The 26,939-nt window shown below is 38.9% G+C and overlaps 3 protein-coding genes across 3 annotated transcripts; 1 reads left to right on the top strand and 2 right to left on the bottom strand.

The window, feature by feature from the left end:
- Nucleotides 1-2,200: 2,200 nt before the first annotated feature.
- On the bottom strand, nucleotides 2,201-26,574 carry LOC119730737. Its single transcript, XM_038203758.1, has 8 exons — nucleotides 26,138-26,574; nucleotides 15,504-15,609; nucleotides 12,722-12,753; nucleotides 11,023-11,208; nucleotides 8,221-8,401; nucleotides 7,290-7,441; nucleotides 5,198-5,740; nucleotides 2,201-3,343 (listed from the first exon to the last, which is right to left on the bottom strand). Exons 2-8 carry the CDS (start codon nucleotides 15,568-15,570, stop codon nucleotides 3,278-3,280), a joined length of 1,227 nt encoding a protein of 408 aa, XP_038059686.1. The 5' UTR covers nucleotides 15,571-15,609; nucleotides 26,138-26,574; the 3' UTR covers nucleotides 2,201-3,277.
- On the bottom strand, nucleotides 17,805-18,374 carry LOC119730739 (histone H2B). The gene has a single exon (XM_038203761.1). It carries the CDS (start codon nucleotides 18,325-18,327, stop codon nucleotides 17,959-17,961), a length of 369 nt encoding a protein of 122 aa, XP_038059689.1. The 5' UTR covers nucleotides 18,328-18,374; the 3' UTR covers nucleotides 17,805-17,958.
- Nucleotides 18,649-19,088, top strand: LOC119730738 (histone H2A-like). The gene has a single exon (XM_038203759.1). The coding sequence runs from the start codon at nucleotides 18,691-18,693 to the stop codon at nucleotides 19,066-19,068; it is 378 nt and encodes a 125-aa protein (XP_038059687.1). The 5' UTR covers nucleotides 18,649-18,690; the 3' UTR covers nucleotides 19,069-19,088.
- Nucleotides 26,575-26,939: the final 365 nt, after the last annotated feature.

The following is a 26,939-nucleotide window of genomic DNA, read 5'->3' as shown; positions in this document are numbered from 1 at the left end:
TTATACTGAAAAAATATACTATCTACATATATATACACATTGCTTTGTGAAGTCAGAGTTATCCTGAATACTCCAGAATCACAGTATGGAAGTTGAATGCCCTGCAGCAAAAAATGGACCAAGTATAAGACCGGTGTCATATGAAATCTGTACTCTTTCACCTACATGGATGATAAATCCCTCATACGTGACCTGTTCCTATCCTAATTATCTTCACACAGGCATGCGCAATACGACCAAAGAGTCTGTATTTCATAGAGTCCAAATTTCATACCACACCGAACTGTCCCCCAAGTCTAGGGCTTTGTCTAATCACAAACCCAGAGTTTGAAGGTACTAGCCAGAAATGAAACACAGGTGGAAAAAGTACACCTGTTGACTAGATTTATAGACTAAGGTGTCATCCTGCTAGCATACAGGTGGTATGTGTGCACTCTGTACTCTGGCCAGCTTATGGTGTTCAAAACTTCAAATTACAATGTACATGAGGGGTGAGTTATGTCAGGATTTTTTTTCCTGGTTTCAGGATTTTAATTTTTAAAGAATCCCCTTTTGAAATCTGGAATTCCTGAGGTTTTACCGTAAAGATGTTTTTACCTTCAAAAGGGAATGTTCATGTAGAACAAAAGAAATTGGTGTTTTATGTGTATCTTTAGGCAACTTTATTTACACATACCATAGACCCTACACTGCTCATGGGCTCTCGGTGACTCTCGAACCCTCTGCCTATTATTTCATGGATTTTTCGTTTTCCGCCAACCTCACCCCTAGTACATGTGCACCTGACATTGTGACGTGACATTCGCGTGAGCGATGCGCTAACTTAGTAATGGCAATAGCATAGTCTGTCTATAAGTACATAAATCTGCGCTGCACCATTCTCTGGTAAGTGAAAAACTGAGCCCCCTAAAAATGTCCCTACAGCATTAAATTCCAAAGAAATACAAGTGTCTAATAAAGTTTCTTATAAGTTAAGTCATTAAATTCGCCTTTATTAAAATGCGAAAATATATACACAGTAAGTCTATGAAAATTTGTTTAATAATTATTGCACGAATATCTGACTGGAATTTTTTTTGTTCTTGATAAATGGAATGAAGACGGACGGAAACAGTTCCTTATTATTATTCCTTTTCACATGTGGTATGGATTCTTGAAAACTTTATCCTCAGTGTTTTCCAAAAAGATTAGACGGATAAGCGTTGGTGCTATAAGTATTGGTCACATTTACTTACTTCACGGTTAAAAAAACACACGGGTCTATGCAGCCGCTGCAGCGGCTGCAGCACGTGTGTAATTTCCAGTCGTAGCCAAGTAATTCGGACACGGCCTTAGTAAACTGCTTAGTAAACACAGCCTTAGTAAAGTGCCAGTGACCAGATATCTACTAGCATGATGCAGTGTATTGTGTTTATTATCAAATACCGGGTTCGACATGTCTAGAGACTCGACTATCATGATTTGGAATGGATATGCACCCAGCCAAATGCATGTGCGTTATGTTTCCATAGAGAGGGCTAATGATAGCTTGCCTGTACCACTGAGGAGGCATCCATTATTAGAGTGGGGATATATTTCTCTAGATCAGTGTACGTTTCTTTTTTCCTATATAATATATTGCTCTAGATCAGTGTACGTTTCTTTTTTCCTCGGAACATTCTCTCATTAGAATATAATACACAATGCCATAATTATAGTAAATTATAAAATTCTAACATGTCAATTATTGTTTTCTGAATGAGGAAAAAATGATGGAAAACTGACAAGCTCAGGTATAAGTTTTTTAACCTCTCGAAGAATGGGAATGCTCTCTGCCCCATTCATTTACACCGTGTGTACGGTGTAACATGAATATTCATATTCTCTGGATTCTTAACCAATCAGACTGCTCCGTCCAAATCTGGCAGCAAGTCTCAGACTTTGTGTACAAATCTGTGAACAAGTTATTCAAGTCAATAATTGGATTTGACATACATGCATATTGGGGTCGAGGATGCACAAACCGTCCCCGTATATAAGTGCCGTACCACACGCTACATACACGTACCGTGGTATGCGTTATCGGTCCATATCGCACATGGCAGGCGAACAAAACCCGGCAAATCACCAACTTGCTTTCCTAATAATATTTTAGCTGGTAACCTGTTTTATTGCCAAGCCACTATATTTCTATGCTTTTCCAAGGTTAGGAACTCCATTAAATTGGCTCCTGGTACCCATGAATTTTTACTTTAAGCAGCAAATTGTCATTGCATGGTAAAAAATAAATTAACATTTTCAGAATATTTTGCTTTAATTTGACTTGGAAAAATTAAACTTGTGAAAGACTTCATACGGCCCTAACCCCTTTGAGTGATTTACCAGGAACCTTCCTCATCCCTTCAAATTCCAATACCAAACTCTACACCCAAACTGTTGGACTCTGATTATGGTGGTATGCCTAACCCCATGTAAAGCATAATCAGTTTACTAGTGCAGTACTCCAACAGATTCCAACAAACCCTGGTGTTGGAGTTTGACTGGATGGGGACTGTTAGGGTTTTAATAGTTACATGTATTTTCAGATGTGATCATAAATTACGGGATGGGGGACTTAATTATATATACATACTATATTCAAGCCTCTCGTTAGAATGTTTATTAAAAAAAGAGTTATTTACAGATAAAACATGATATATAAACAAAATATACATATACTATGACATGCAGTTGTTTTTCCAAATTTCTATATTTGAAAAAAAACTGCATTGCTCAATACATACTGAAAATCTTTGGTTTAGTACATGTATTTAATTGCAAGTTGAAGAGCTGTCTCTTTATGTACTGCAAGTTGGCGCACAGAAAAAAACATGCAAATCAAGCCAACTTTACTCATTCTGTAACCAACAAAGTTGTGCAAAATTTCCATGAAGCAAAGATGAGGTCCTTGATATTTCACGAGCCAGGATTTAGGTCTTAAGTTCAATTTGAGAGTAGAGTTTTCTTTGGATTTTTTGCACCAGGAAGTGAAGCCTTTACATTTTAAATACACATGTATGCAGCCTTAGACTAAACTGGTATACGTTCCAACTTTTTCACAGAATTGACCAGTGAGTAGTCTGGTGACACTACTGTGGACAAAATGTATAGGAATAGACACTAGGTACCAGATGTTTCTTTGGACTGGTCGATTTATGTGCCAAACCATTTTCTTGTTTTACATGTTTTTACTCTCTGAAGTTTGGAAACTTTCAACAACACAGTATTGAGAGCCCCCAATTTGCAGACTAGCGCTGTTTTATGAGATGGTGCATAGTGACCCTTTGCAGAAACGACGTGTGGAGCCTGTGTCGTCATCCCCAACCTGTTAACAAGGGGAAAAAAAGAGCGATAAAAGCTTGAATATTGTGTATTATACAAATAATGAATGTTTGTGAGTGCAATGGTAAGAATAATTTCATTAGGTGACAGATGAAACATTTGCCGAGTGGAACGGAACATTTCATCTGTCACTGAAAGAAATTATTTTTTCCATTGCACGAACGTGAAACATTCATTATTTGTGTTATATAACACCTGAATAAATTCTTGTCATCTGATTGGTTGACTTTTAATAGCTAATTTATTCAGGTTAAAAACTGTTAAAAAGTTTGACAAGTTCATCAAGTTTATATAAATGCAAACTGTTCAACAGGTTTAGAACAATCATATTCAATTTATCTCAATTTCAAACAGCGCCACCACCAGCAGCAGTAACACTGTGCAATGGAAGTTCTATTCAGCGTCATGGGCGTCGCCAGGATTTTTTCTAGAGGGGGGCAAAAAAATTTTTTGCCAAAAAATGCTTGTATTTTTCAACACATTCTCGATTTATCAGTTTTAGAGGGGGGCAGGGACATTTTGCCCCCCCCCAACTCATTAAATTTACACCACTTTGTCTTCGCGCCTCTTTTTCTTTTTTCTTTTTTTTCTTTTTTTTTCTTCCTTTTTTTTTTTTTTTTTTTTTGCTTTTCCAGGGGGGGGCAAGTGCCCCCCCTTGCCCCCCCCTCGCGACGCCCATGTTCAGCGTGCAATAGAACTTCCATTGCACTGTGCGCTGCGTGCCACGCGTTGGTACGAATATTTCAATGACATGTGATCAACGATCCACCAATCAGATGACGGGGATTTATTCAGGTGTTGTATAAAAGGCCTTGTCCATAGAGTGAACGTACAGTTGAACGTAAGAAACTTTCTGACCTTTTCATTTTTCATGTATGCTGGAAATCTTCATGCAATGGTCCCCCATTTTTATATTAAACGAAAATTGAGACGTGATCCAAATCTGTCCAGCTATTCCTACGGTCAAAACTCCATCAGAAATCCATCTCATTGTGCATTATGCTAAAGTAGAAGTGTTCAAAATGGAGATTTATAGCTGTAATGTAAATTCCTGTATCAGTTAACGTAACAAGTGGGGGGGGGGAGACTTGCTTTTTAGAAATACACCATTCATATATAACTCAACCAACATTTGATGGATAATCATAACCATCTTCTGCATCATTGAACTTTGCATAGCTTTGAACTGCAACACTTTTATGGCAACCATTATATGGCAAATGGGTTTTAGTGCCTGCTCTTAAACGTATGGCTTTCAAGCCTGCTTTTCAATCTGTCCCAAGACAATTCAGAGAAGCTGGAAGGAGAGCAAAGGGTCAGAAGCCAATTCAGGAGCTTTATTGTAATTGTGTGTCCCAGAGGGAAGGCAGAGGATATGAGTGCTGTGCATTTTCCCGAATAATTTAGTATTAAATTTTTCCAACTTGGACTTGATCGAATATTCAAATATTCGATTTTGAAATGCACAGATCAAGTTGAGCGTTCGCCTGCCTGCACCTGTGCTTGTCCAAAAATTGACAAAGTGCTTATTAAAATAATATAAAGAACGGGTAGAGGTGGCTGATATTTAACTGAATTTAAACAAATTAATTTTAGGTACTATTCCTCATCATGGAAGCTCCCAAATATGCATGATGTGACCATGGCTTTCAACAAAAGTGTGGTATTTAATAAACAAGAGAGCCACACAACTTAAAAGTGTTCTTCATCTCCTCGAGCTCGTTCATTTTTTAAAAATATTTTGAATATAAACAAATGCTATTTGGATATCGATTATTGCATGAATATTTGAGTATTCAGAATAAGCGGCACAGCCTTAAGAGGATGGGTAAGTTACCAAGGATTCACTGTCTCTCTGTTTTCCATCCGTCCACGCCTTCCTGGCCTCGGACGTCTGTGCTCCAAGTCGGCTACTCGTCTTCTCCAGTTCACACACCTCCAACTCCTGCATCTCAAATTGTTCAGACGATGTCACGTGACGCAGTGCGTGTACGCGGATCGGCGACTCCGCCCCCGAGTTGTCGTAGCCACTCGGTTCCGAGGACTGCACCCTGTTGCGCTTGCTCAGTTTGTGGCTGCGGCTGCTCCCTGAGCTCGCTCGGCTGCCGTAGTGCTTCCTGTGGATCGGCGTGCCGGGAAGACTTATTGCGTGATTGTTCACAATGCTGAGGTCTTCGATGCTCTGTGCACCATCTACAGAGTCAGCAACCACTGGCGTCCTTTGCTCGTTGGCATCCGGACAGTTTTCGAGGTGGTTGTTCGGGAAGTAGCAAGTGCATTTCTCAATCGGGGGAAGGTGGATCTCTACAAGTTCCTGGATTCCTTCTTTGTGTGACTGTTCAGAGTCTGGTGTGCATGTGCATAGAATTTCCTGCAAAGGCTGATGGAAGCAGGGACATACAGAAGTTATCGGCAAATTTATAATTGTAAATACCAAGGCAACAGAGATTCTTAAATTTTGTATTCCTGTTGTAGAATCAAGATTTTGTTTTATTTTATAAAACAAAGAAGATTCAGGTTAATGGGGCTTGTTTGTTGTTTTTGTATCTTTGTAAAGAAATTTCACGAGCTTCTTCTTTGCGGTTAAATTGTTCGGAAAAAACTGTACCTGATTTAGGGAAATAGGATGGTCAAATATTTGAACTCCCTTCACAAAACGATTGAAAAAGCACAGTCTGGTCACTGGAGGGTCAGGATTGTGCAGTAGAATCTCTGGTTTTAGCACCTTTAATTTTGATTTCAAACATTTAAAACTTTTGTGAGGGATTAAGTACATGTATTTTTTAAAGGCCTTAAGGCAGCTACTTTATAAGGTTGAGCTACATGTATACTTCATGTACTTACAACCTCGGTACTCCATTAAACTATCAACATTTTTTTGCTAGCATTCTCCAACAAATTAGTGGGACTTAATTTTGTATAGAAAAGTAGTGAAGTCCTTCTCGGTTCAATATGGCTCATGAGGCCGGTGCCTTTCTCCAGTTTCCTTGGCATAAAATGGCTGATATTTGCATTTCCCCTGGACAGGATGCCAGTCCATAGCAGGTTACTCTGCTAGAACCCACCTGCTGGGACCCATTTATACTTGCGTCTTGAGAGAGGCAAGTCAGGGTAATGTGGCTTGCCCAAGGACACAACATGCAGTGGCTGGATTCACACCCCTGACCTCTCTGATCATGAGCCTCAAATCCTTGCCTCATTCCAGAGCTGGAAATGTTCACCAGCCCCTGCTGTCAGGGTGATGTGGCTTGCGGCTTGCCCAAGGACACAAAGTGCAGTGACTGGATAGAAACCCCGACTCCTCTGATCAAGAGCCTCAAATCCTTGCCTCTATCCAGGACTGGAAATATCCACCAGCCCTGCTGTCTGGAATTCTGAATGAAATTTGCCCTGTATTCCATCTACAGGGCGAGTCAAAGAAAAGCGAAGCCCAAATGTCGGGACTATTGTATTAGTGAAGTTTTGCATATAGCACTTTCAAAATCTAAGATATGAAGGCCCAATTCATGAGCTTTCTTTTTTAGAATCATTCTAATCACTCATGTACATGTACTTTTCAAGTTGCTGAATTTTAAACACAACCACCGTTTTAAAGTTCTGTCCACGGATCCAAAAAGGTGTGTTTTCTTTCAGCAAAACGAAAACAATTCACACACATCCCTATGTGAATTGTTGTTTTTTCCTGAAAGAACACTCACCTTTTTCTGATCCTTGGACAGCACTTTAAAACAGTGGTTGTGTTTAAAATTCAGTAACTTAAAAATTACATGAGTCATTTGAATGATTCTTGTACTAAAAGAAAGCTTATGAATTGGTCTTTCGTATCCTAGATTGTGAAAGTGCTACATGCAGAACTTCACTAAAACAATAGTCCCAACATTTGGGTTTTACTTTTTTTAATCACCCTGTACAAAAATCACCCGTCTTACCTTGAGGGTGATCAAGATATCCAGAGGAAAGTTGTCCTGGTCATCCAGGCTGCTCTGGTAGAGCAGCTGAGTCTGATCATAGGTGTCTTCGGTTCGACTCCCGCTGAGGTACGCAATGAGGTAAAGGGTCTGCCAACCGTTGGCCTTGTATCCTGGCAGACATGAAGTGAGAGAGTCTTTAAACCAATCAGTGCCAAGGTACAGTTCTGTAGTTCTCAAAACTTGATGTATAAATACTTCTTGTGTTTGATACTTGATGAGTAGTTTTCGGTAGAGATTGCATTACAAATATTACCTTTTTCTAAATGTTCAGTAGTATGGATGTAAAACAATTTCTAAACCAAATTATCCATTACAAATTTTAAGTAAACCTAACCGATTTTCTTCACTGTTTTCTTTTTGCAATTATACCGCCTCCATTTGTTAACTTTTTTCGACAACAGTAACACTTACCTCTTTCCCCAATAGAATTCTCTGTTAAGAGGAATATTGTGGACTCGGAAAGAAAAACTATTCGGAAGGGTAATCAAGTAATCACAATAGAGTTATCAAGAAATCACAAATCAATGACCAGTGAAGCACGGGTCACAATGCTCCACAAGTGACAACCTACTCAAATCAAGGATCCCTGCTCAAATCAACTGTGACAAAGTCATTCCCTTTCATTGTTCATCCCCTGTTATTTTTTTTAACTGACTTTCGATTTGGTTTGTGGTTTACTTGTGATTGACTTGCTTTCAACTCTTCAGGATTGCTACTTTAATGTTATCTTTCTCTCCTGAAGACGATCGGAGCATACTCATGGGAACGTCGAGTTTCACACCCAAACGGTTCTTTCCAGAACCACACTTCTTCTCAGAAGAGATTATTCCACATGGTGTTACCACAAACCTCATTGGTATACTTTCTCAATTCTCATGCTAGTTCAAACCTGATTGTTCTGGAGCCTGCTCAGCGTCAGGACTGACGATGTCGTACGTGACCATTCCTCCTCGCAGCGTCCTGCTCAGGGTCAGGGCTTGGATGGAGTCCACGACCAGACCGGTGCCGGTCAGGTCAACCTTCCAGCTGATGGATGCGTCGCGATGACCGTCTGCCCTGGTCAAGTAGGCCTGGAATCAAATGGAAAAAAAACAGGCAGATTTAAGGAATGGACTAGACAGCGAAATGGGAAGCGAGGTGATTTGTCCTCGCCTTCCACCGGTGTGACCCGGGTTCGATTCCCTTCAAGGCTTCTGGTCAACATGAGGTTTGTATTGTCAGTCCCTACCTGTTCCATGAGTTTTCAAGGGAATGTCATCCATCTGGAGTTTTCTTCCCCCTTAAAACTGAACATTTCTTCATTTCATCATGGAGGAAATTCCTTCTTATTCCTCCAAAATTTCATCATGTTCTCTCTCCAAATTACTTCAGGTTTTCCAACTGCAGTACCTTTGCACTTTTGAAAAATCTCTGGTTTCAGTACCAGTAATTTTAAGTAGGTTTACAATACACACGATCCTTGTACATTGTATTTGTGACAGACAGTTGGGTTGTTTATAGTCAAGTCCTTTTTCGACATTATGAGATTGAAAATGTTGAGTTTATCAGAATCTAACGTTAGTCACAAGACACTTATCATGAAAAAAAGCTATCGGTGAGAATATCCATGATTTTAGGCTGTATGTTGTGCAATGGATGTCGTCACTAAATTCAGGTAAAATACGTGTACACACTAGTGTAGGCCTATACGAAGATAAATCTTCCCAGTAGCTCCTTGAATGCGCGCATTTGGTCATTATCACAACAAGGGACAGAAAATTGCTATAATGAAAACAAAAATGCAATTTGGAGGTCTGACAAGGGAAAGTCCTGCTGGAACAGAAGCCATTTACTCTCCAGATGTACATGTAATTGTCTTGCCAGAAGGCAAACTCCCTCCTAGTTGGGTGCTTTGGAGGATGCAAAATATGATCAGCAAAATTTGAAGGATGTATGTTATATATCAGCAGCAGCAGATAGCTGATCTGTTGTGTAATATCCGCAAAAGAAGTGTACGTACAATCATGTGTAGTACACTTTTCGTATGGCAACTAAACTAAAGTATCTTGAAGGGTTGGTATGTATATAGCAAGTCCTCGTTTACTGCATGTAGTTTTAATGACTATCTGACAATGACGATATAGTTTAACAATATCGTATTAAAACCATTGTTCCTTGCTTAAAGGGAATGCACACTGTAGATAATAAAAACATGGAAACGGGTAAAAGTTTAAAAAAGATGAAAGGTGAATTTTTACAAGGCTCGTTTCTATGTGTAACATTCTAAAGGATGTCATGCAGAACAGTTTTCAAAATTTTCAAAGTACGTTTATTAACAACATTTTTGTTCGTGCAAACTAATGCAAAACAAAAACCATGGCCGATCATTCAAATGCGCGTTTGAATATGGAATGATACAGGCATATCTCCACTAATGGGGATCAATGTTATATCTGGAAACACAATACATTGGCAATTCCACGGTTACTCACGTTACAAAAATGTAACGAGAGTAACCGACTTTGTGCGTCTTGTTTATCATACATAACACATTTTTCTGGATGTCATCTTTGGTGCTTAGGTAGGTCTAGGTCTACTCTATCTACCATGGGGATAACAGTTATTAAACCTTTTCAGTAAGGTAATTACAGCCCATCAAGGAAACTCAAAAGTACATCAAAAATGTAACGTGAGTAACCGTGGAATTGCCCATTGGCATTAATTAGCAATTATCGTTGTGGTCGCCAGCAATGTTGCTTGGATATCATGGATCATAATAAAGCTCCGTGCTTGGATACCGGTACATCACGTTATCATTCAATAGATAATTAATTCAGACGAAAACGAGACTGCATTGTAATTATTCAAATAATGGCGGTGGGGAAAAGTACATTATGTATGGATTTTGCCAGAAAAAAAAGAAAAACAATGGCTCGCCAAGGGGGGCCCGGCCCCACCAGCCCCCCCCCCCCCCCTCCCCTTGGCGACGGGCCCGCATGCATAACTGTGACCAGTTCTGAATGGGGTCTACCCGATGCCTTTCCCGAAATCCTTAGGGTTAGGGTTGGGGACCATAGGTACGGTATTCACCCGTTAACTTTTACGAGCGGAGCGGAACACAAAAACGTACCGGTATACCAACGCGACGCAGTGGCCGTGGTTCATTGCGCGCGCGCAGTGCTAGTTACTGACGTCATGATCATGGTCATCTTCACTGGCGTCATGACAATGTCAGGCGAGATCACGGCAATCAAATTACAGATGATGTAGTGCTTTTAGTGTCTCAACTTGACTGTGTGAAATTCTTTTTATAGCGTGGCTCTGAGAAAGAGCCTCATGTTACATGCAGCTATGAGTATATTTTTGAGTGCTTTTTAGCATCGAAGTGAAACACATTTGTTAACTCAAAAGGTGATGTTAATGTGCTACATAACATGTTCCCATAAAAATTATATTAAATTGTACAATATTTTTCCTAGATTAAATTATTCTCATAACTCTTTCAATATACATTAAATATATTATGAAATTTCAGGGTTTTTTTAAACAGGTTTATGATATGGAATGGACTGATTGATAACGGGCCGAAATTGAATAAATAGAAATATGGTAACATAACTTTTAACCTATCGGAATTATCTAACAAGGAGGTGAAACAAAAGAAGTAGACTCTTTTCAGAGTTTTTGTTTACCTATAAAGTGCACTACTTACCAGATCATGATCAACATGCCTCTCCACATTCACAGCCGCATAGATGCCGTTCTCCCAGCCATCAATAACGGCTTCATCGGAGCCCAGCCTGTAGTATGCGTCGTTGCACGTGTGGTAACGCAGATTGAACACTTTGCGCTCAATCTCGCACTCGGTCAACGTGAAGACGTGGCCTTGTGTCCGTACCTTATTTTCATGATATTGAGATAAGAGATTGTGAGGATCTTGAAAAGGACACAGTAAAAATGAAGGAAAAGAGAAAATATTCTCTAGTTTTTTTCCCATGTACAAATAAGTTTAAAGGTTTTTAATTTTTCTTTTCAGATATTGAATCCAACTTGAAACTGGTAAAAACAACCCTCATTTTTCGGATTGGATTGCAAAGTGCGTAGAGATGGGTCGATGGGGTTGAAATTTGGGGCTTCAAATAAAACCAAAAATTGGGAAATCGAGTCTCATTCTTCTATCTTGCTTGATGGACATAAAAAGATATTAATATCGGCTTGTGGTCCTATGTTTCAAACGAATAAGTTTGCTACAACGTATAAGCCTATAGAATCTTCTATCATCATTACAAAAGCAGAACTAGTTTTTTTTGTTAAAAGTTACTTAGCTCTTACTTGATGTACGCCTACAGAATAATTTTGCTACAACCTCTGCTATAGCAGAGGGCTGTGGACTACATTTGTATTTGAATCATACGATAAAGCCGTGGTTTTTGTTCAAAATTACTTCCTGTCTAGAACCGCTAACAAAAGATTTCATTTGAAAGGAAATATCTTCAGTCTCAAGACATTCGACATTATGATGTTCATGATAATCATTCATTGCACTTAAACAAATTACTCCGAGCTAGGTGTATTTACGTAAAAAATAATCCCTCAATACATATACAAAGCTCTTCAAGGTTCCGCGATTCTCATTAATATCAATATTATGACATCTGACATTTTACCGATCCTTTACGTTATTAATTTGGACATGCAGGATCTCTCGTCCTGACATGGCATTGCTATTCCAACATAATCTCATTTATAGCCTATTAAGTCGACTGTGCTATACCGGTATAGCGCTGCTCGGGACGGACGGTTATTTTAGCAATTCGCTGCTGCCGCTGTAATCGGTTTGGCGCGCTTTCTAATCCAATCAGAATTGAACAGCCGGCTTCCGTTGATCTTGAGATGTCATGTTTGATTGCCACGGTCATCAATGGTCAAAACGTTATAGGGAAAAGACATCCTTCATAGATCCAAAGGTAGCCTTTTAAAGATTTTTTTTTTTGGTTCTCAAATCTGGTGTAGTAAGAAAAACGTCAAGTGGACAAGACTGAACATACTTTTTGAGGTTTACCAAAAGAAAATGCATCCGTTTCTATAGCACATATTAAAGAAATTGACACCTTTTTTTTAATTTTGACAATAATTTCCAACAACAAAATTGTAAAGATTTAATTTCTTGGGAAAAAATGTTGCAACCTGACGCCACTTCAGCGGTTGTGTACAAAGTCTATGGAGAGTCAAGAACATTTTCGAAGTATTTCCTAACAAAACTGGAAATGTTTCTCAGTCCCAGATTCATGTCTTATCATCATTTTTGCAATGATTGACCTTCATTGAGATAACATATGAAGAAGAAAGTGGCGTCTGGTTGCAATATTTTTCCCATTTTTTTTTCAATATCACTAAAAGAAACGCCTTACCTCGTCCTCTCGCTTCAGGGACACCACCGAATCTGTCGAGAAATATTGAGGCAAAACTCATGTTTCTATAAATTGAACGATTGAATTATACACTGACGTATAAACGGGGAGGGGTAAGGGTTGGGCGCGCACGGGGGCATGTTGCTTCTCGCACCCCTCCAGATGTTTTTTGGTTACATTTTATTTAACCGCACCATTTCCGTGCTTCGTTCCCAAAAGTGGTCATTTTCGTACTTTGCAACGCCCTAAATCGCAATCACCACCCAAGTTTTTAAAAGTCTGCGATCGATGCTGTGTTTTCAAGTTGATGATCTAGATTTGTTTAAATGGTGTAGGTTTCGTTATCTTGACATAATTGATTTCTATTAATATTTTGAATGTTGTTTCTTCCATGGTGATTTTTCTGTAATGTGTGTTATTTTGTCCTGTCCTGGCTTTGTCTTGTCCTGGTCTTCAACGGTCTGATGTTTGTTTTTCGTTGTGTATTATATGCTTTGTGTACAAGCTCTGCAGTGTGCCTCTACAGGGTAAGTAAATAAAAAACGAAACCCAAATGTTGGGACCATTGTTTTAGAGAAGTTCTGCATGTGGCACTTTCAAAATCTAGGATATAAAAGCCCAATTCATAAGCTTTCTTTTAGTACAAGAATCATTCAAATCACTTATGTACTTTTCAAGTTATGGAATTTTAAACACAACCACCGTTTTAAGGTTCTGTCCACGGATCACAAAAAAGGTGTGCGTTCTTTCAGCAAAACGAAAACAATTCACACATATCCCTATGTGATTTGTTTTCGTTTTGCTGAAAGATCGCTGAACTTTTGTGATCCGTGGACGGAACCTTAAAATGGTGGTTGTGTTTAAAATTCCGTAACTTGAAAAGTACATGTATTGAGTGATTTGAATGATTCTTGTACTAAAAAAAGGGGCTTCTATTTCCTAGATTTTGAAAATGCTGCATGCAGAACTTCCCTAAAATAATGGTCCCAACATTTGAGTTTTTTGGGGTTTTTTTACTCGCCCTGTACAGGTTGAGTAAAAAAAAAAGGAAACTCAAAATGGCGCCCCCGCTATTAAGAAGTTCTGCATGTTGTATAGCGCTTTCCAGATCTAGGATATGAAAGCCCAATTAATAAGCTTTCTTTTAGTACAAGAATCAGTCAAATCACTCATGTACTTTTCCAGTTATGGAATTTTGAATACGAACACCGTTTTAAGATTTGTCCACGTGATATTATTTCAGTAAAAATGAAACCATTATCGTAGCACGAAAACGATATCAGAATCCCACTGTCTCCGGGTAGCGAAGTAGAAGGCAGGGCAAGACTATAACTTTTGACATTATAAATGATGTTGTTTTGGAAGCAGAAGGTTTTTAAATAAATGTTATGATCAGTGCCAATTCTAATGTCATATATGAGAGCGTTCAGATGTGTTTTATGATATGTGAGTTGTTTTTGCTGAAATATCACACCTTTATTGTGATCCGTGGACAAAACTATAAAACCGTTTGTGTTTAAAGCTACAGTCCATCATTTGTAATTTGTTCATTTTGTTCGTTTGAAGCAACAAAAGAGTTCAAAATCTAATGAAGGATACTGAGCAACTAACCTGATGAAGTTTCAGCTAAGCTTCAGCTGTACATTCCGAGAAAAACAGCATTCTAAGATCTTAATTTCAAATCAAAAGTTACTGAATCATGTTTTGAATTGTTTTGAATTGCAGCTATACGCGACGTCACGCACTGATCCGACGAATTATAACAACCGCGCGCGCGTGTGCGTCGTTCCAATACTTGTGCGCGCTGCGCTGAATAACAAAACGAACTACTAATTTAAATTTTCCTAAGGTGCTTCTTAAGAATCACCGTTGGAAATGCCTTCTTTCGTTGATTACTTCAAAATGACAGCTTCCCGGAAAGAAAAATTTCACAGGGAGTTTAGTTCCCCTTACTATCTTTCATCCAAGTTTGTTTTTCAACAATAATTACGACAGTTACTTTTTGGATGGCTGCAAATGATGGATGATAGCTTTAAAAGTTCATTACTGGAAAGGTACATGAGCGATATGAATTATTCTTCTACTAAAATAAAGCTTATGAATTGGCCTTTCACATCCTTTTTTGGGGGGTTTTAACTCGCCCTGTATTCCTCCCCGTCTTCTTTCTTTATATGATTTAGCTTGAGCAGTGTACCATGAGTTTCTTAGTTAATCTGGCCCTTGTTTTTCATGTATTCCGATTTTTGGTATAGTTAACTTTTTTCTACGTTGTATATTTTTTGTATTGAGGGTACATGTATTACGCCTTATGTTTACTTTGTGTCTTCATTGATTATACTTCGAAGTTTAAAGATACTGCAGTACATGCCATTGACAAACTTATACATTATAGGCTTATGGCTATAAATTAATCGCCTTATAGTTTCATTTCACTCCTTTTTACCCTTTTCTTATACATGTTTTATTTCTTGATTTCTCTCAAAGTACATGATTTTGTTTGTGGAATATGAATAAGTGTTGCAGTGATTGAATTGAATTGTACATACTTTTTATAAACTCATTTTTATTTTACAGATCTTGAATTTTTGATCTTCCACGAAGAACTGGGGAAAAATTAACATTCTAATAATCCACATTACGTCATTAATAACGATGATTTCAAAAAATAAAAATAATGACTGAACAATAATGTGAAAAACATATGTCGGCGACTCATGTCGTTAGATCAGATCACATTTTGTTTCGTCAGAGAAAAAGAACATTTTAACTAGAATAGGCCTACCTCTGGTCCATGTGAGTTTCATGGGATCGGCCTTCGACGGTAGGGTGTCCCTTTTCCTTCCTTTCATCGGGTTTGGTTTGGAACAGTCATAATCGGTCCTCGAAAACTGGATGGTGGATAGAATTTGAAGTCTTTTTTTACTCCAAAATGGTAGGCTTAACTACCTCACGGGAAGGTTTTAGGCTTGCATTTCCGGGACAGTGTGTACTGTACATGTTTTATAAGTTGGAGAAAATTGGCACGAGACGTAGTTTGTGAGTTGTACAATTAGCCCGATATAGCAGCGTATTTTCTAGGCACGGTTGAGTGCCCGTTGCAAACCGGATAATGGTACAATACGTATTATTGAGAGTGACGGGGTCATCACTATAGTATCTTTTGTAGTTTCCACTTTTGTCAAAATTAACGGCGGGAGCCGTTTCCTTGCCAACTAGAGTTTGTTAGGTGCCACCATTGACGCGGCCTTGAGCCAACTCGGGCCAAGGCCTCCTCGCCACCCCCACAAAGACTGTGTTATTGTTGTTTTAATCGGAGGAGTGAAGACACCATTTTGTTTTAAATTTTCAGGAATTACATTGAAATGTTGCGTTAACTTGCGTATTCTCCCTCGCAAGCCATCAGCTATAATGTGGAAATAGAGCACGATATACTTAACCCCTTCCCCTTCTTGAAAAAGAAATACTCGAGCCCTCTTCCCCCCCCCCCCAAAAAAAAATGGTTCTGGGTCCGTCCTTGTCTAGCCTTTCGCCAAGGCCATCGTGGCTTAGAGATGCGAAACTGCTAGCGACTGGAGTGAAGACTAATTCAGCTTCGCCACCCTCTACTTGTTATGTTTATTTGGTTCAAAGATTGTTGATCTAGCATGGATACCGGATGCCAGCTATTACCAAAAAATGCCTTGAAAATTTTCTAGAGAACTTTTCCACTTTTGGCTGGCCTACTAATATGATGAATCAGCCTAAATTGTTTTTAAAAAAAGGACACAAAGGAAAAGGTTTAAACACTTTAGAATTATAACGTTAATTTTCAACCCTTCCTAGGTGGATCACACTTCACAGCCAGTGGAATTTCAGAAAATATAAAAAAAAAACATGTACATGTATGTATTCCAGAAGCATGTCGATACTCCGAATTTCTCAGACGGGACATGAAAAGTTAGGCCAACCACAAATTAGGACGTTGTGATATTTAACCTAGTCCTAGCAAAAATGCCTGCTAATTATTGGCCTTATGGGGTTGCCTAACGCACGGTGTTTGGAGACTTGGAAAAGTTCAAGGAAATTACCAAAATTATCGGGATAGAAAATTAATGGAAAGAAAACATTTTGGCATTGACATCATTATTGCAAGCAAATTATTATTATTATTATTATTTTTTTTTTTTTGGGGGGGGGGTTCTAGTCTTATTCAACTCTCCCATCACGTTAGGCGATCCTTCGCCTAATTTAAGCCCAGTTTGTGGAAGTTTTTCGTTTTTGTTTGCAGGTCAGGGTGTGAAATCTCAGCTTTAAAGCTGATTTCAGCTTTTTTTGTTTTGGAATTCAGCTTTTTTCCCTCACTTGCTGTGTACAAAAGACAGTATAGGAGATTTCCAAAGTTCAGCTTTTTTACACCTTTTTCAGCTGTTTTCAGCTATTTTTATCAGTGGTCACTCACACCCCTGTGTTTGCTGAGCTAAATATCACAATGTTTACATGATTTTCCATAAGGTTTCAATACTAGGGTAGCTGTGCCAGTAAACAACTTGGTGAATTTGAAGCTCATCAATACTGAGGTTTGGCAAGACTACTTGATGATATGGAGACAAGGTAAATGCGCGCAATTGTTGGTGTACACGTGTACTACTAGCCAATTTGGATAGGGCCTATGTCCTCATAATATTGTTCAGTCACTTATGCTTAAGAAATGATATTTAAGTCAGGGTGTGTAAGCAGAATCACCAAAAGAAACTTTTCAAAAAAAAAAATTCAAGAATACTTGTCTACCCAAATAATATGGCATGTACTATGGGAATAAAATTGTTACACGGCAGGGATTAATAATAATATGCTTTAGGTATTCTTGGGTCAAAATCGAGGGTGGCATCCACCTAGCCCTACATTTTCTTCTCCATCCTTCTTTTGACTAATTGAGATCCGACATGGTCATGGTTGCCAGTAGGCCTATTTAATTCCAAAAAAATGCCGTCCAAAGTGTATGTATTCCACTTTGGCTGGTCCACATCACATACATCATGGAGGAATTTTTTACATGTAGGCCTATATATTGCTTATTGTAGGACCATGTTCCCTTGCTTAGTATTAAAAAAAAAAGCAACCCGCAAAATCCACTTTAATGGGGCCTAAGCCTAATTGAACTTTAATAAATAATTCACAGACATGCATCCCAATCTCTTTTTTGAATTGTTGGTGGCTCTGAAAAGAGCCGGTTGGTTTGATGGTTTTCTGTACACCGTCTATTTGGAGGTGGTGTACTTGGTGACGGCCTTGGTGCCTTCGCTGACGGCGTGCTTGGCCAGCTCACCGGGCAGGAGGAGACGGACAGCGGTCTGCACCTCACGGCTGGTGATGGTGGACTTCTTGTTGTAGTGGGCCAGGCGGGAAGCCTCGGCGGCAATACGCTCGAAGATGTCATTGACGAAGCTGTTCATGATGCTCATGGCCTTGCTTGAGATGCCAGTGTCGGGGTGCACCTGCTTCATCACCTTGTAGATGTAGATGCCATAGCTCTCCTTTCTCTTGCGCTTCCTCTTCTTGTTGGTGCTTGGGGCACCCTTGGCCTTACCGGCCTTCTTCTGTCCCTTTCCGCTTGGCTTGGGTGGCATGATTTTTCGATTTCAGCAAACTGCAAGAAATGGAATATGCCTGGGAATAAAATCCCGTTGATTTTATGCCATCAGATATGCAAATTTGGATCCGGTACAGCTCGAGCGTACCGCGCCTGAATTTCCCGCTAATGAATAGCACGTACCGATTGGCTACTTGTTGCACACGACACTAAATATTGTCCTTCCGCGGAATAATGCGGACGTTGAATGAACAAATAATTCCCGAAATGGGCGGTCGGAAGCGGGTGGAGTAATTTCATTGGTTTGTTTGCGATCCCTTCAAAGGGGTATAAAAAGCGAGACGCGATATTTTCCAAATTTTAGTTTCTTTGAAATTTCCCGAAGAAAATCTGAATCATCATGTCTGGACGTGGTAAGGGAGGAAAGGCACGCGCTAAGGCCAAGAGCCGATCTGCCAGGGCTGGTCTGCAGTTCCCCGTGGGCCGTGTTCACCGTTTCCTGCGCAAGGGCAACTATGCCGAGCGTGTTGGAGCCGGAGCCCCGGTCTACCTGGCCGCCGTCATGGAGTACTTGGCCGCCGAGATCCTCGAGTTGGCCGGCAACGCTGCCCGCGACAACAAGAAGACAAGAATCAACCCCCGTCACTTGCAGTTGGCCATCCGCAACGACGAAGAGTTGAACAAGCTCCTCAGCGGTGTTACCATCGCCCAGGGAGGTGTACTGCCCAACATTCAGGCCGTTCTTCTGCCCAAGAAGTCGGCCAAGGCTGCCAAATAAAGGGCTTGATCAAGCTACAACAAACCGGCTCTTTTCAGAGCCACCACAATATCAAAAAAGAGATTGGATCATTGTCTGTAAATCTGTCAAACCCGACTGATTCATTAAAATTAATAAACAAAAAGCAAAGGCATTGAAAACAACAGTTGAGTTACAATTATTCGATTTCATTATAATGATTAATTTCTGATTTTTATACACAATTATTGTAGGCCTATGTCGACCGAACGCAGAGCTGATGTGTCAGTCATGTCAGTGTGTGTGAGGACGGTTTTCTAATGCGAGGCAAAACGTCGCCGGGGCCGGCCGGGGCGGGGATGGGATGGGTGGCGCAAAAACTAACCTCAACGCCGCGGCGCTGTGGCTGTTTTGGGCCAACAAAAAGTACCGAATATCGTAGACATAATTTCAAATCAGTAACCAATCGGAGTCACTCAGTCTCAGTGCTGAACTAGCCATTATGATTATGTTATGGGAATGACATTTATACCACGACGAAATAGTAATTTTGGATTCTATTTCAGACCAGGCTCCGACACTTCCCTATTGATATTACAGGGTAGAAAAATGAACAGAGTACATGTATAACATTGGTTAAATTATAGAAAGTTTATTCCCCCCCACCAAAACCGTGCATTTCTTTTAACTAAAAGTACATTGTAAAACATTTGGACGTTGATTAATTTTGGACGTTGATATTTTGGACATTGATGAAACGGTGCGCTATCCGATCTCTTGTTGATGACATGCCACGATGTTTAGAATCGATATTCGTCCTAGCTGGCTCATTTCACGCTTGGCAAGATGGGCGCTTGGTCACCTGTTGTGCATTTCCCGATAATCGATAGTGCAGGACCGATACACATCAGACAATTTTGTTCTGTTTTATATACAGAGTCCAAGGTCCGAGGTCCAATACACACTATGAACGAGTATGGCACTGTAAAATGGGATTACATCTGTGACAAATGAAATGAAAAGGCCACACAAGATTCGGTTTATTGAAATTGGGCGTGGTTATTATGGTTATACTCAAAAATCCAATTTTGATCTCAGCTTGCTTTGCCGATTATGCGGGCACGTCTGAATCATACATTTTTTTTTTATAAAGGATGGAATATTGTGCATGTTTGTAATTATTATTCGGCAATTGGCCGGGATCGCCCACAATTTCGACTTATTACCAGTGGGGTGGGTCCCTTGGTATAGAAGACGTGGAAGAAATTTTAGTACAGTTTTAAACTGCACGCGTTCAGTTAAGGAGTGGTTTATGTTAACGAAATTATTTAGGATTGACGAAAAGAATGTAATATTAGAATTTTAAATTGAACATCCAAACTCCACAAATTCATAATAAATAACTTGGGTTAAAAAGTGTCCTATTTCTTGATTTGTCAGGTTTTTAGTTATACTTTTGTATTCGAAGTTATATCAATATTAAAATAATATTAGAAATGTATTAGCTTGCAAGTATACTGAGTGCAACAAAAAGTGACAAAAAATACATGAGCATGCACTGTCCTAAACATAAAACATGTAAACCGAATGCCTCGGCACTTCGATTTGCAATGAATAATTTTAATCCGTCAATATATTGACGGATTTAAAATTATGTGTTTTGGTGCTTAAAATGAAAATTCAAATTTAAGGACGAACCAAAGGTTCATAATGGGAAGAACAGCACACAGACACGTCTGAACACTGGGCCGTCTATTTTGTTTAATGTGATTAAAGACAACTACAAACACTGTTCATACAAATTCTGGTTATAGCAAACATAAAGCCTCGTTCCACCGCATACAAGATTGTGCTACATGACATGTATAACAAACATTTGCCTTATTATACATGTACATTCAGGTCCGGCTGAGTTTGTATTAACGAGAGTCGGCTAACTTAGTTCATTAAACATGTCTGTTTAACCGGACTTAAATAATTTATAAACTTGCCCAATGCAAATTCGTTCACACTGTTGCAAGTGTGTCAATCATGCGCCTATACTTGGCCGAATTGTTTGCTTGAGTGGTACTGCTGGCCATGACACGCAAACCACTCGGAAATTCATGGCAACTCGATCCACAGGCTGCAGCCGAACTTGCAGATTATATAGGCCTACCTGAAAGTGCAAAGCGCAACTGCATGCAGCGATATGTACGCTGTGAGGTATTATGTACACACAAGACAAAGCATGGTAGTTTGTACACTGAAAACCCTCTTCATCGCACAGACAGCACGTGTTCATGAATTTATTAATTTAAGTTTGAAAAAAAAATAAGCCATCAAAACGATGAAATATCTTTGGACAGGCTTTTAAAATGTCAGCACTATCAGAACGATCGTTGCAATATCACTGCGGGGATGGACAGAATTTCGCTCGGACAACATTCATGAAATGAACAACCACTTGTCTGTCTCTATTTTTTAATCTAATCAGCGATAGGAGCACATGCATGGTTGATAATTAAGTTAGTCGTGATTTCGATTCGTTTTTGTTCTTCGCCGTCGTCGGCCAAAGTACACAAACGACGGCATTGTATGCATTGTGAGATCGTCAGCAGTTGGCCTGTACTATGAAGTACATTGTTTAATGCTTCTTGTCTTGTCTCGTTATTTACAGAACGTCATGGAACATTCTTTACAGATGACGCTAGCCTTGAAATTGGTACAATAATGAGTTTTGTACGGTAATGACTATTAAAAAAATGACAAATTCTTGCATACTGGAATGATTAAAATGAACTTTCATAGGCCTGTAGCTTTATTTGTGTAAATATTGTGTTTGTAAGTATAAATGTTTGTTTTGTCTGTTTAATTCACACGTGCACTTTTCCTTGTAAATTTTAGTTCGCTTAACTTTATTTAATCATTTGTAATGTATGCAGGGCCCTAATGGAAACCAGTTTTAAACTGTTTGGGCATATACCATGAGTAAAGAAAATGTAGTAAATAAATAAAGAAAGAAATAACAGAAGTATTTACTTTAGTAGTGCTTGTTTAAATTGCATACACACAAATTATATAAGCATGAACAATTTCGGACTGTCCTCTGAATTTTAAGCAATTATGAATCTGAGAACTTCTGGAACAGCGCGTGATTGTATACAAACAAGCGGTACATGTCTATTTTTCAGACCCTGTCTTTATTTATTTTTATTTATGTATTTTGGCAAAAACAAACAAACATACAATGGTATAAAAAACGAACGTATTTCATGTAAATACAAAGCCAAGGATAACCCGAAAAGCTGTTTATAAGACGGCTTAATTCCATTGGGGTCCTTAAAAACACATACAAGTACAAGTACAAATAAAAAAGTTCCAAAAAGAAAATTCAAACAAAAATTGCACTGGATCTAGCAACAGAGAAATAATTTAAAGAAAAACTCACAGAAATCACACAAATCTCAGCTGCTTAAAAAACAAAATTAATACGAAGAGAGATGTTCTTTCACGGCCCTTTTAAAATGAGGAAGATTGTTGGAACATTTTATGCTGTTTGGAAGTAAATTCCATTGATGAATTCCGGTATAAAAAAATGAAGTGCACTCTTGCCCTTTAATTCTTGGAACAACAAAATTGGTGGAACTGCCCCTGGTAGAATAATTGTGCATATCTGAGACCTTCCTAAATTTATGACGGAGATAGTCTGGTGCCATTTCATGAAAATTTTTTAAAAACTTGATTCAGCTTGAGTTGTGTGACGCGGTCAGTAACGTTTATCATGCCCAGCTTGTTCAGTTCTGCTTGACCAATGTGTGATCTTGGAATCCATGTTTAAAATAAACCGGACTAATTTATTTTGGGTAGTTTGGAGCCTTTTCTTCAATTTTACCGACAACGCAGAGTACCAGGATGAACAACAATAGTCAAAATGACATTGTATTAGAGCAGAACAGAGTGTTTTTCGGGATCTCTCATTTCAAACAATTAGCATGTCTGTATAAAAATTGCAATCTAGCACCTGCTTTTTTGATTACAGAATTTGCAGTGTCCTCACCAGTTAGACTCTGATCGAGTTTTATGCCAAGAATTTAACTGAATCTGAAGGAGTAACAATCTTTCCATTACAGCACACTTCAAATTTGTCAACACTACTAAGTTTCTTTTTGGATCCGAAGAGGATAGACTCAGTTTTGACAAGATGCAAAGACAGTTTGTTATCGATTAGCCACTGCCTGCATGATTCCAGTTCCCTACTCAAACTGTCAGCTATTACTTCCGCGTCTTTACCAGAAATGAATAGGGCGCTGTCATCAGCATACAGCAGCAAATCAGATTGAACGCTCATTTTCATATCATTTACATAACATAGAAAGAGAAGTGGCCCTAATACACTGCCCTGTGGAACACCACATGTTATACCCATTGGTTGAGATTCAACCTGGTTGACACTGACAACTTGCTGTCTGTTAGAAAGATATGATTGAAACCAATGAATAGAATCCGAATGAATACCCATAGCTAGTAACTTTTTACATAAGATCACATGGTCTACAGTGTCAAAAGCCTTCTGTAAATCCAATAACACCATACCTGTATAATTACCTTTGGCCATCTGAGATCGAATGTGATCAGTTAGATGAATCAAGCAAGTGTCAGTTGAATAGGAACTTCTGAAAAGTTCTGAATCCAGATTGTAAGAGCAATTCCTCCATGACAGTTTTATTTTCGAAAAGAAAAGCTCACTGGCGAATTTATTTATTTCGTTAAGATGCGGCAGGAACAAGCGCTAGCGGATACCGTTTTGCGAAATGAATTCGAAAATCGTAAAGTACTCAATAGTCAGGTGGCTTAGACCGAATTTTTGACAAGATCGTGACCGACTGGTACGGTCCATCCAAAGCACCAAACTTGGCAGAGCGGCCCTAGAGAAGATATTTAGAAGGTTCTCATAATCACCCGGTCTCTGATATGCTTTAGAAAATGCTAAACAATTTAAGGATATGTAAGTAGAATCCCAAGATATACTTTAAAACAAAATATTTATACCCAAATATGGGAATAAATATATTACACGGCAGGTATTAAATATTATGCAAATTAGACACCCTTCCCAAAAGAATTTCAGGTGTCACCCCCTTCTAAATATCTTCTTTAGGGCTATCTGCCAAGTTTGGTGCTTTGGACCCGTCGGTCACGATTCCGACCACACTCCACCTGACTAATGTGCCAGTTTTCTCGTTCTCAGTATAATGTATAGTGAATAACTTTTGTAAAGTGCTATAATGAGAAAATCATTTTTCAGTGTGAAACTCGAAAATAGCTGGGACAGTACAACTTTAATTGAAGGCTTTTGTGACGTGTAGGGGGCGCGGGCGACACTTTACAGAAACGGCCAGCTGTGTCAACAGACTAAAACAGTGTTTTGAAATGTTCATTGAAACATGTTGACATAATAAAACGCTCACGCACATTGCGTCTGAGCTGCAAAATATCCGCACAACAGCCACGAGTCGGCGCCCACTACTTTCCCTCAAATTGTTAATTTAATTAAATTATAAGTTTCCATGTCCTGAAAGATGTGTGTCCCGTTCTCTTAAAAAAAAAGAGTTTAAATTTTGTAGGCCTAGGTGTTAATGGGGGAAAAATACTTTTGCTCTAATTTTGCGCGTCTGCAATCTTCTGAAAAAGGGCTTTCATTTCGCGTACAAAAAAGTGAACTTAAATAACAGACTAACCGTCGGTGTATTTTTTTGGTTCGATGTCTCATTTAAAGGTCAATCACTTTTATATTGCAAAAGGGAAAATAGCAATTGAAAAAAAAAATGGTTTTTTTCCGAAGTGAAACACGAGATTGTATGCATCTTTAAAATAAAGTGAGTCAGTGAAATAAAAGAAGAATTGTATTGACTTTTTTTGTCTTTCATTGTTTTGCAAATTTCCTGAGAAATATAGGCCCAATGAACCGTATAAACGAGAAGGATTTGGCCATTTTTTTTTGTATATTGATAAACTGACGTACCACGGTAATTTGATAAGCCTGTGATTTGCTGATGGGATGAATCAAAATGTTAATCCTTTCACTGAAGTTTTAATGACACACGCAGGAGGAGCAGCTTGTGGAAATTTGGAAAAATCATGAAAACCGATGTGTAATTTTTGCACGCAGCAATATTTTAAGTGCACTGGAGTGCATGCATCGCTTTCCAACCGTAATCGGTAGTCATGGTAACCATACCACATCGCGCGCTCCGAGGTAAAGTATTAAATACATGAACATTTTTTATTAAAGTCTCTATTTTGCTTCGTTGTATGTAGTGAATGCCTTTCTTCTGTCGTTATAGAATTTGCACACGTCATGCATGACCAGGGGTTTAATTCTCTCTTTCTTTTGAATGCCAATCAACAATGCACGCCTCTAGGTTTACAGTCTGTTAATAGATATCTGCAGCCCCATGCCTGCATGCAGCAAAGACATGAATAATTACGGTAACATTAATTTGTGCCGGTATGTAACTGACGTATTGACAGAACATATAACGATTTTATCCTGGTATGATGTTTGAATAAAACTAAAAATTAATAACAAATAAATACAACACAAAATAACTATGCATCGCAAAATCGGCAATCCAGTTTTGGGGGTTTTTTTTAAGGGAAAAGAGCATACAAGGTGCAAGCTTAGCCCTAAATTATTAGCCCATATTACGTTTATCCATTAAAACTGTCTTTTTAAATTTTGATGCACAAGTTGAAAAAACATGTGGAATCTAACAAGTCAATTTGATGTATATTAAGTTTTAGAATTACACAGCTTCATCAGTCACTGGAAAGCGTCACCATTACAACCGGTTCCAACACCCGACCCTATCGACCATAACAGCGTTCCCGCCCCAACCCCCATCGCTTCCATCCAAACAATTTATACGGACGAAAAAAAAATAAGGGCTAGGCCCCAATTTTTTTGTCTCGAAACAATTCTCATTTTTCCAGCCCTATCTGCACACGTAGCCTTATACTGAATTCAGTGTTCAATTTGACGGTGGAATTCGACCACTCTCCGACCACGAAAGTAATAATACATTCGAAATAAATAAATTTAACTGAAACAAAAGATGATTCATCTTACTTTGATCCTGTTTAAGTTGGCGTTTCTCCGTCATGAGTCGGCGCTCAGATCAGGCGGCATTCACAAACTCATCAAGGAAGAGGTACAGAAATGTACAATTTCGTGAAGTAAATTTTTCCAGCGCTCTGCAGTTACATTGGCAGGAGTGGTAGTATATGCGAGGTTCAGCGGAGTACAAGGTGCGTGTTTGCAACGATATGCACGCAATCTAGAGATACTAGCGGCTGGAGGAATTTGGTGCACGGTACATAATATGCAACCTGACACTGTATCGATTTCTCCCTGACCCAATCAACATAGGTACGCTCGTGTACTAATTGTGCTCTAATTAGCGTTTATTAAAGTACGTTGTGGCCACTTTGTTTGATTGCTGCGTGCATGCAAACCATGCATGCGTGCAACCTTGGTGTCGACGGTTAATTTTTGGATTCACAAAATTTATAGCTATCGCATATGCAAGTATGCACGTTTAATGATCTGTGAATGATTAATCCCGGGGTACACGATAAGAAGAGCAACAATGAAATGATATTAATTAAATTATTTTTTTTAAATTTTACGGACATCTTTTTAAAACATGGACAAATTTATTAGGGGCATTTTTGGGTGGTGTGAATTTTTTTTGGGGGGGGGGAAGGTGATGCGCAATAATTGTCACCAACATTCTTTTTCTTCCTATTCTGGTTTTTTTTTTTTTTTAGGATTTTCTCCTTTTTTGGGGGTGTATTTTTAATTTATTTATATTTTGTTAATTGTCCGTTGTATTTTGTTACATAGATTAGATTACACTAATGATTTTTCC

This window comes from Patiria miniata, unplaced genomic scaffold (assembly GCF_015706575.1).
Source record: "Patiria miniata isolate m_02_andy unplaced genomic scaffold, ASM1570657v1 HiC_scaffold_22, whole genome shotgun sequence".
NCBI classification, from domain to species: domain Eukaryota; kingdom Metazoa; phylum Echinodermata; class Asteroidea; order Valvatida; family Asterinidae; genus Patiria; species Patiria miniata.
Note: the sequence above shows the minus strand (reverse complement) of the source record. Positions and strands in the feature narration are given on the sequence as shown.

Excerpts from the sequence above, each read along its gene's own strand:
- LOC119730737 (XM_038203758.1), bottom strand. The coding sequence starts at position 15,570 with ATGAAAGGAAGGAAAAGGGACACCCTACCGTCGAAGGCCGATCCCATG. Across the intron at positions 8,402-11,022 it reads GGCATGTTGATCATGATCTG|GCCTACTTGACCAGGGCAGA; the intron begins GTAAGTAGTGCA and ends ATTTGATTCCAG. Across the intron at positions 3,344-5,197 it reads AGAGAGACAGTGAATCCTTG|GTTGGGGATGACGACACAGG; the intron begins GTAACTTACCCA and ends CCTTGTTAACAG.
- LOC119730739 (XM_038203761.1), bottom strand. The coding sequence starts at position 18,327 with ATGCCACCCAAGCCAAGCGGAAAGGGACAGAAGAAGGCCGGTAAGGCC.
- LOC119730738 (XM_038203759.1), top strand. The coding sequence starts at position 18,691 with ATGTCTGGACGTGGTAAGGGAGGAAAGGCACGCGCTAAGGCCAAGAGC.